This window comes from Triturus cristatus, chromosome 3_1 (genome assembly GCF_964204655.1).
Source record: "Triturus cristatus chromosome 3_1, aTriCri1.1, whole genome shotgun sequence".
NCBI lineage: Eukaryota > Metazoa > Chordata > Amphibia > Caudata > Salamandridae > Triturus > Triturus cristatus.
In genome coordinates this window covers 7,493,541-7,503,700 of record NC_140583.1, presented here as the reverse complement: position 1 = coordinate 7,503,700, position 10,160 = coordinate 7,493,541, and the positions used below count along the sequence as shown (strand labels likewise).

The following is a 10,160-nucleotide window of genomic DNA, read 5'->3' as shown; positions in this document are numbered from 1 at the left end:
AAGCAGCGTTTACCTTCGGGAAGCGGAGGGCATAATAATTACAAACAGATGGCGCCGCTGCTCGCTCCCGCATGGTAAACGCCACACATGCACGAGGGCTCATTGGGAACAGTGCAGTTGTGGTAAATATTTAGTTACCGGTACTATTTTTTATGCGGTAAAGTCTATTAAGAATAACTCAGTAAATATAAGAGGCAGAATCCGTGGTATTAGAGGTTTTAAAAAGGCTTTATTCCTATACAAAGGAACACAATTCGAATTGTGGGCCTTCTATTCCATCACCACGAAAGTTCAGGAAGGAAGGGCGCATATATTATTGACAGATGAGCAGTTTTATAGAAAATGCATTACAGTGAAACAGATGCAAGAGGCGTAACAGCTGATAATACAGAAACTGTGCATACGTAATCAATAGAGGCGTAAACATGGGTGTAACTAAAATACGTCATTAAACATGATGTCACAAATGGGTGGATCCATAGAAGAATCCTGCAATGTCAGCAGAAATATTTGGCAGAGATGCGCGCGCAGCCGCATGACGTGTGTTTGACGTGCAACTAGAGGGTGAAGGGGACTTGACATTTAGCTCTACATGTGGAGACAGAAGTCTGGGGTTATGTCAACCTAATCCCAAATCCTATCTAGTATCCTATGTTTAAAGAACTGTGTTATCCAAAAGGAAAGTTCTCTAGGATAGAATCTATTCTATACTGACTGTTAGTGCGTGTACAAGCGTCTAAGTGTCTACACTAGATACGAGGGGGTAGGAATATTCCATGGTAACGGAGGCTATGAATTACTTGCATGAGGACAGCGAGGCCTGGCCCCTTTGCACGGTAGCTAGAGGAATGTTTACCTAAACTACTAGACAGGAATGCATCGGGTGAGGAGCGAAGCAGATAATCTTGAAGGTGAAATACAGTTTTTGGCAGGCAACTGGCTGGATCAGGCACCGTTAGCCGCGCAGGGAGTAGGACCAAGTTCATGGATACAGATGCTGGCTCGGACTGGAGCTTTCAGAGGCAGAAGGCAGGAAAAGGCTTGCTGACAGAATTCAGGGCCTACTCGCCTGAATCTGTAAAATGTGGAAAGTGAACCACATAAAGTCGGTGGCCTTTCATACTTAGGAATGGAATATCTGACCCATTCATGGCGGATCTGAAAGAGGACATGTTGACGGTGGACACACATATATTTGCGTCTTCAAAACTGGAGTAGGAGGGAACATACATGTACTTATAGCATGTACATGGAGCCGTTGGGGTCTACGATAGGGGACATAACTGATCACAAAATTCATATTTCCTCACAGTACATGCACGAGTTTCCCAAAGTCCTGAGCGATTCCAAGAGGCAAGCGCTGCGTAGGCGAGACCTAAAAAGGATCTTGATTACTACATAATTATACTCCTGAGATTAATGGCATGGTAGTTAATGAATCCAAAGTAATAATATGGAATCCAAGAGTGATCTCAATGTAAACAGTGACACGTCTGTAGAATGAGGTGCCCCCTTGAAATGTACTCAACAGAGAGTAAGGCTGCACACAGGTGAGAATGAATGTTTGGGACTCAGTCTAACTCTGTCCTTTCGTACACCCAGGACTGCAGGAGAGAGGTGTGTGCTGCTTAGAAAAAGCATCATTTGTGGTCTGTTGTAAAATGATCTCAACAGAACCAGCAACTCACTTGGTCTTGATTTTTTTGGGCATAGTTTCTTATCTGATCCAATGCTTTCGCAGTCCTAAAACTCAGCATGAAGTTGGCCTGCAATGGGGTGAACAGTGGGGCACAGTAAGGAAATGTCTGATTAACGGACTGCTACCCAAGTAACAGGTCCTGCATTAGAAAGAGCAGCTGAATGCAGATGTGTTAGAGAATGTCTGTTAAAGATTTTGTGAAGGGTCATCTTTGCCCACACGTCCGAGGCATGATGGATCAAAAGGAAAAGTCTTCTTTACCCAAGGGCCAAAACGAGGGCCTCTGCAGACCCCGCCGAGCTTCGCCTCACTTTGATGATATTTTCAGTGAAGGAATTTGAGGGATCATCTTTTTCAGTCCAAGAATCTGTGGGTTTAGGTTCCGAGCGGGCGCGAGGTCTCTGGGACCTGACCTGGATTCATCCAGAGATCTAACAGTCAACCCTTTGGCTCTCCAGAAAACTATCCTTGGGTGGAGCTGTCCAGATGTAACTTGTCTGGAGATCTGAATTCAGAAATCTTTACCCTTAGCTCTGGGGCATTTTGAAACTATTTGGCCCAGAGCCGAGAAACTCTACAAATTGTGGCATTGGAATGTCAGGAATCCAGGTGTCCAGGCATTTGGCACTTACTGCTGTTTAGCACAGCGCCTGGCACTGTCTAGCTTTCAGCATCAAGTTTGCAGTGCTACAGAGGTCTGTAGACTTGAGCAGTGAAGGTGTCTGGCCCTTCTGCCCCTACATCTGGATAAGTGCCTCGCCTTCACCGGTCAACAATGGACAATATGTCACCTTATTTGCTCTGGCAGAGCCCCACCTTTGTCTGAGCATTTGGGGTGTGTGTACCCCGCCGTTGTCTGAGCTGGGGGTGGTGTGTACCTCACCTTTAGTCCTGAGGCTTAATTACCAAACACGGAGAATCGTTCTTACTGAGCCTGGTGCAGTGTCACTGCAACTCTGGTTTGGTGCAATACACACACAGTTGATCCATAGTAGGGGCTCTACCATGCTTTTACGTGTGTGTGGGGGGTGTTATCACACCCTTACCTGCAGATCAAGCCTTTGGTCATGGGGTCTGGGTTCTGAAGTACCTGTAAAAGTACACCTTGTGTTTCTCTGGTTCCAAGTTCATGGGTTGTTCTGTTTGTTCTAGATTTTCCGTCGTGGAACAGGACGCGTCATGGACCTTTCGTGGGTGGATTTGAAGAAAGAAGTTACAATTGCTGTGGAGAATGAGGTGATTTATTTATTTTTTGCTTCAGCTTCTCGGATTGTGTTGTGACATCACAGTGCTGCAAGTTGTTTGTGTGTGTAAGGTGTGTGAAACTGAGTGTGTCCCTGTAGAGAAAGAAAGTGTGTGTTTCTATACGCACAGGCAACAGAGTGAAGTGACCAAGATAGTATTTTGAATTCTGTTGCATGGGTCTGTTTCATTTCAAGGCTGATCTCTTACGGCCTCTGGGTTAGTCATATGTTTGTTTTGTACTCTGAAAGGGTAGAGCTGGTAAATCTAAGTGCAGTACAGGAGCCCCTTAAGGCTTTCCCCAGGGGCCCAAATGTTTAAATATCTTGTTCTTCTGTATGCTGCAACGAGATGCCTTCAGCCTATAAGCTAACCTCTTTTCTTTCTCCTCAAGCTTCATAGCAGTGTGACCGAGTACGAGTTCTCCCAGGAGGAGTTTCGCCAGCTCCAAATAAATTTCTGGTCTAAATTCTACGCCTGCTGCCTTCAGTACCAAGAAGCGCTCTCGCGTCCACTGGCTCTGCTTGTGAACTCTCAAGCGAATATGGTCTGCCTGCTCAAGAAGGTGAGGGGGCGGCTGAGCTTGGAATGAATCGGTGTTTCATAGGAAGTTAATTAATATTTATAAGCTTACACATGAAATTCAGTATGCATCGACTCGCTGCTCTTTACCTTTGTGAGATGTGGTTAACTCCCAAGAGTGAAGGGGCAATGTAAATGTACGGCACTTCATGCTCAAAACCAAATATCCGCACATTAAGAGGCCTGCTTGTTCCTGCTGGCTTCTGTACACCCAGCATGTTCGCCTGGTACCACGACCTCTGTTCTTGGTCTCCCAAAACATAGTCTTGTCTATTCTGGTGGATACGTCTAACCTCAAGATCCCCATCTTGTGACTCTCCCCAGGTGCCAAACATCCAGAAACTCTTGAAAAAAACCTTACTGTACGACAACATGAAGACAAAACCAAATAAAGTCACCACCCCTGTGTGCCAATGTCAGGTTTTTTTTTGTGTGCTGAAGATGTGGATCCTGAGCTTCACTCCTATAGAATTTTGTTTTCAGTACTTAAAAACAAATTTTTAGCAAACGTTAGAAGTGTGCAGGAAAGCTGCCATTGAAAACAGCTGGTTTTAACCCATGCCATACATGTCTGTTTATGGTGCCTTGATGCATCCAAAAGCCATGAGGGCTAGAAAAGTCAAGCTCCATGTGGCAGAACACAGGAAGCCAGTTTGGACTCAGTCGCTCTCTTCAGGTAGCTATGATTTGAAGTTTAAAGACCAGTCCAAAGACAAGTTAAGCAACAAATATCTGAAAAAATGCAATTTCATCTCCTTGATTTCCAGGTGCTTTTGATCTAGGGGAAAATCTCGCATTGGGTAGTTGCTACTCAACGCAGACATTGGTCTCTAATCCAACACTGTCTTTAGAGCAGATGGACCCCAGGTTCCCCAAGCGGTTGTTGACCTTGCCGCAGGTCACGCCCTTCAAGGAGGCTGTGCTGCGGCTCTTGAGGCTCCTTCCAGATCACCGTGGGGAGCCTCTGGCTCCATGGACTTGTTGGGGTGAGTCGGACTCTCTGTGCTGCCTTACTACAGTCCAAGTCAATCCGTTCTGTTGCCTGCTGCAGGCTCCACTTCTCGGTCATTCGTCTACATCGGTTTTCTGCAAATTCACCCAGTGTCCCACTTTACCTCTCTCAATTGAATTCTATTGATAATGCAGAATTCTGAGTTTATCAAATGTGGCTCGAATATTACTTTTCCTATGTTCCCTCCTCCAAGATCTTAATTTTACACTCTGGGTCCACTTTATTAATCATACTTCATTTTATTCCCGTCTATGGAAATACTTAAAACTGAGCTACTAATAGCAAATTTTGTTCCCCCCCTGTGCAAAATTGGATGACAATCTGGCAGATCATTTTTGTGGATATAGATATCTTTTCGTGGAATGTCTAAAGATGAAACTGATTAACGTGCAGGCACGGTGCATTCAGCTGTCGCGTGCTGAAGAAGAACTGATAAAGGGAATGTAGTAAAGAGCCCCTTATTGACATGGTTGCCCCACCGTTAGCCTGGTACGTGATGGGATTTCGACTGCAAGTGCACGGGGTTCCTGCCAACTTGGTCCCCAGTGCCAGAGCATTTTCCCCAAAATTGTACAACTGTTACCCCAATTGACACACCCTTTAGCGCACTCTGTAGGTCCCTTGTAAATAGTACCCAGGCCCAGGGCCTAAGGTACTAAAGAGGGTCCCTTAGGGCTGCACCACCTTAAGGGACCCGTCCCGAACCACATGCCCGGCTGCTATTGCAGGCTGCATGTCTCGGTGCAGACAAAAGAGAAAACACGACATGTCCCACATCCCTGTGTGTATGTCTCCTACCACTGCATGAGGTATTTGTAAGTCACCCCTACAGCGGATCCGGACGACCTAAGAAGAGAGCGGACACCGTAGAGCCGCGAAAGCAGAGAATGCCGCAGAACACTTCCCTTGGCCCCAAACCCACTGCCTATCCGCAGCCCTCGTCAACAACTGCCACAGTAGACTCGTCTAGCAGCTGCGGACGGCCCTCCCTCGACAAAGACTCGAGACCTCCTGTGAACAGGGACCTGCTCAGAAGAAACGCCAAGGAAAAGACTCGAAGTACTCTGGACCTGCCAAAGCCCACAGCTGGGCTGAACCAATCGCTGCACCCCCCACAGTTGAAGTGGACCAGCGGTGCCAACAATGTTCCCTCGCCCTCCAGAGCTAGAGTCCACTGTGGTTTCACCCCTCCTGGATTTCCCAACATTGCATCTGGCCTCTGCACACAGGCCCCCTTTACCGCAACTGCTGCGGTAAGGAAAACCCAGACGCCTAAAGACACCTGTGCACCCGGCGCCCCTGGGCTTTGGAGAAGAGGACCAAAAGTGTCCCCCCTTTCCCCAGCTTCGCAATACCTGAACCCACTTGGTGGTTCAGCCCGACTGACTTCCTAGCCAGAGCCTACCATGACCGATATCCATTATATCCTATTGGCTCCCGATGCTGATTTGCGCCCTGCACCCGGCTGCCCTCGTGCCGCAGGTGGTGTACTGCTGGTGCTGCCTTGAACCTTGCCCACCACTCACCTTAAGTGCCCCCTTTCTGCATGGTTGCCCCCACTTTTTGCTGAACTGCTGATATGCTTTGACTGAGTGTGCCCTGGGCTCCTGCCAATCAGGTACCCAGGGCCTATGTTCTTTCCCTAAAACTGCATTGAAGTCTAAACCCAATTGGCATCTCGGGCCACAGGTCAGCACCTGGTAAATGGTACCACAGGTACCCAGGGCCCTGTGACCAGAGAAGGCCCCTGAGGGCTGCAGCACTTAATGTGCCACCCTTAGAGGTCCTGTACCCTGACACTCACAAACGGCCTTTGCAGGCTACTTGTCTTGATGCAGAACAGAGTGGAGTTGACATGGCACACATCCCTGTGTGCCATGCCTACAACCCACTACCCTGGCATAAATCAGTAACCCCTCTAGCTGGGTGCACTTTACCAGTGGTGAGGGTACAGGTGCATGAGACCTGTACCCCTACAATGTCTAAGTCCATTCTTAGACAGTGTAAGTGCAGTGCTGCCATTAAGAGTATATGGTGCTGGGGGGTTCGTCATTACAAACTTCACAGCAACATAATGGCGCCACTGCAAACTGGGAAGTTTGGTATCAAACGTCTCAACACATTAAACCCACACTGAAGCCAGTGTGGGATCTAATGAAAAATGCACACAGAGGGCATCTTAGAGATGTACCCTGAAAAACGACCTGCGGCTAGTGTCCAGGCTAAGTGGCTGCTTTCAGCTGCCACCACCAGACATGTTTCTGGACCCCTGGGTCGAGAGCCTGCTGCTCTTGGGGGCCTGAAACCATGCACACCCTGGGACGAGGTGCCAAGCCTCCTCCCCCAGGATGGGCAGAGTTCACGAAGGAGACACTTCAAAGGCCTGCCGCCTTGGTGAGCTTCCCCAGGCCACTTACTGCTTTCAGCAACTGGTCCCCACTAGTTCTGACCCCCACTTTAGGCGGCAGAACCGGCAGGAAAAACAAGTGAGGGAGAGGTGTGCCCACCTCTGCCAACTCCATCCCTCAGGTGGGGAAGGCGACGTGAAGCACAACTCTGTCCCTGCCATCTTGCATGGGAGGGCGGACTCAGCCAACCAGTGAAAGGCTTATGCCCCCCCTCCCACTGGAGTGTGGCATGATAAGGGGTGTATCCAATCCAGGGAAGGAACCCATTGGTCTCAACCTTTTTACCTACCTGTAACGCTGTCTTGCTTTCACCTCTCAGATAATACAGAATCTTTCACACGGTGGCTCAACACTCAGCGAAGCAGGAGACATAACACAGCAGCTTTAGAAAAGGGTTTTATTTTACAAAATGCAAGGACTCTTTTAGAATAAGGCTTGGGGTTTTATCTTACACAATGCTCTCTAACAAAAAGGCTTTCCCAGATGCCAAATGCAGAACATTCAAATATATATGTGTGTGTGTGTATATATGTCTGTGTGTGTGTATATATATATATTATCTACTGGCGGTCGCCAGTAGATAGTTATAGTTAGGACCCTGTTTCCATAGGAAATCCGCAACATTCTATTTGGAATAACTTTGGCGCCGGTCGATGAATCCTCGCGAAATTTTCAAAATAGGTGGGGCGCTACGCTCCGCTCCTACCCTGAAAGTCTCGGGGGGATTCGTCAAGCGGGGGCTGAGCAAAAAGGGGGGTCCCAAAACGCGTTTTTCCCATGCATTTTTCCATAGGACCTTTAGACACAGCTACAGCCCGAACGGCTGAACAGAGTTACTTGAAATTTGGCAGAGAGGTAGTCCTCAGGTCAAGGAAGTGCCTTTTGTAGGTCTGGTGTAAATCTGTTCAGTAGTTCCTGAGAAAATAGCATTTAAATCAATATATATATGTGGGCGGAGCCTAACCACACATCTCATCCTGAGATCTGACTGGCTGTCAGCACTTCATCCAAGAAGTGTTGGCAGCCATCTTGGGACCAATATACATGATAGCACCTCATTAAAAAGCATTGCAGTTAATAGAAGATTTTAAGACTTTAGTTACATTATAAATCATTTGTTGATGGTACCATTCTCATTTTAGGAATTGTGGTATGTTCTAAGGTGATTTCACCATGTGAAAAAGCCTTCTGCTAGGATAGCATGATTGAGAGAAAAATATTTTCTCATGCTTTTACCACAGAGGTTTGGAAGGTGATCTATAAGCTAAACTGAGAGCTTATTTTCTGTAAATTCACATTATCTTTCTCAGTCATGTGAGAATGAAGTCTGACATTCTCAGTAAAACATGTACATCCAACAAGGGCAGAGACTGTCAGTTGATTCCTTTGTGTTCTACTGCAGCTTTCCAGAGTGTTCCAAAGAACTACTAGAGCGCTAACCGTCCTACTTATGATAAATGTATGGCACACCTGAAGCCATCTTGCTTGGATTAAAGTGGTAACTCTTAAAAAATTTAATTTAAAAAGGAACAAAATGAGGTGGTTCATTTTTCCATAAAAAGTATGATTAGTGCTGCATAAAGAAAAATTAGGGCACATTTTGAGTGACTTCTCAAATCCTGGCATGCAGACTGAAACATGCACTTTCAATACCAGCAGCAGTTTTCCCTGGTGAGCAGTAGCTTTACTACAGTGATCTAATGAGCAAAAAGAGTGCTAACATTCTGATTTTATGGCAAATGTGTGACACATTTGAATGCCTTCTTGATGGAATCAAAGTAAAAAACTGAAAGTATTTCCTACTGAGGAGACTGCAGTAAATGAGGAAATTAGGAAACTTCATAACAAATAAGTCTCCCAAGATGGCCACCAGAGACAAAAGAGCCCAAATGTAGCCCAAATATCACCCAGATGTAGCCCAAGTATAGCCCAATGACAGAATGTCCAAGAATGTTCTTAAAAACAACTAGAGCACTTACTGTCTTCATTATGACAAAAGTATGGCACACCTGAAGCCATCTTGATTGGAATAAACTGGTAACACTTAAAACATTTAATTTAAAAAGGAACACAATGAGGGGGTTCATTTTGCCATAGAAATTATGATTAATGCTGAAGAAAGAAAATGAGGGCACATTTTGAGTGACTTCTCAAATCCTCTTCTATTTCATTAAAAAATTCTGACATGCAGACTGAAACATGCACTTTTAATACCAGGAGCAGACTTCCATGGTGAGCAGCAGTTTTACTACAGTGATCTAATGAGCAACTAGAGTGCTAACATTCAGAATTCATGGCAAATGTGTGACATATCTGAATACCTTCATGATGGAATCAAAGTAAAAAACTGAAAGCATTTCCGACTGAGGAGACTGCAGTACATGAGGAAATTAGGAAACTTCATAACAAATAAATCTCCCAAGATGGCCACCGGAGACAAAAGAGCCCAAATGTAGCCCAAAATCACCCAGATATAGCCCAAATATAGCCCAATGACAGAAGTGTGCAAAACACTTATTATTTTGTGTTTTTGCAGTGTTATATAGTGCAGACTTGTCAGGTATTGGAGTGCTTTACATGAGCATTGGTTACATCACACAAGAACAAATTCATTTTGGTTGTAGACATGGGGAGACTAAGTGATTTGACCAGAATCACAGAATGTCGAGCTGAAGCAGAAACTTCAACCTGGTTCCCCAGTTGCAAAGTCTGCAGTTCTGGAAGTAACACCACATCCTCTCCCCTAAGTGCAACATTTAATCAAGTTGTCAACTAGATAAAAAAACATAAAGATAACAAATAATTTAAAAGTGCTTTGTCGCTATTTGAAAACTCAGAAAATATGTCCTTATTTTAGTCTTTTAGAGCACTAACCATAATTTTGATGCCAATAAGACCCTCTCATATATGTAATTTCTAAAGGAATGCTCTAGGTATTACAGTTTTGATTACATCAAGATGATGTCAGGCGCTCCACACTTTTGTAATAAATATAGAATGTTAGCAATCTAGTTGTTCATTAGGATACTGTTGAGAGGCAGAGGCCAGGGGCACGGACTCTGAAAATTGAAGGCAGGTAGGAGGGTGCAAAGGCAACAATTTAACCACACTGAGCAGGCAGGAAGGGCCGTGGAAGCACAACAGAATATGGAGGGCAGTGGAAAGGGGGGCAGGGGCAACAAACCAACAATACAGGACTTGCAAGAGAGGCTGTTGG

The 10,160-nt window shown here is 45.7% G+C and overlaps 1 protein-coding gene across 1 annotated transcript in view; it reads left to right on the top strand.

Annotated features, from left to right (window-relative positions):
- The window catches only part of NUP160 (nucleoporin 160), a 521,427-nt gene that overhangs the window by 169,540 nt on the left and 341,727 nt on the right, over positions 1–10,160 (top strand). Inside the window, exons 12-13 of the mRNA XM_085646519.1 lie at positions 2,852–2,935; positions 3,336–3,506. Of these exons, the coding sequence (XP_085502645.1) occupies positions 2,852–2,935; positions 3,336–3,506 (255 nt within the window). The remainder of the gene's footprint in view (positions 1–2,851; positions 2,936–3,335; positions 3,507–10,160) is intronic.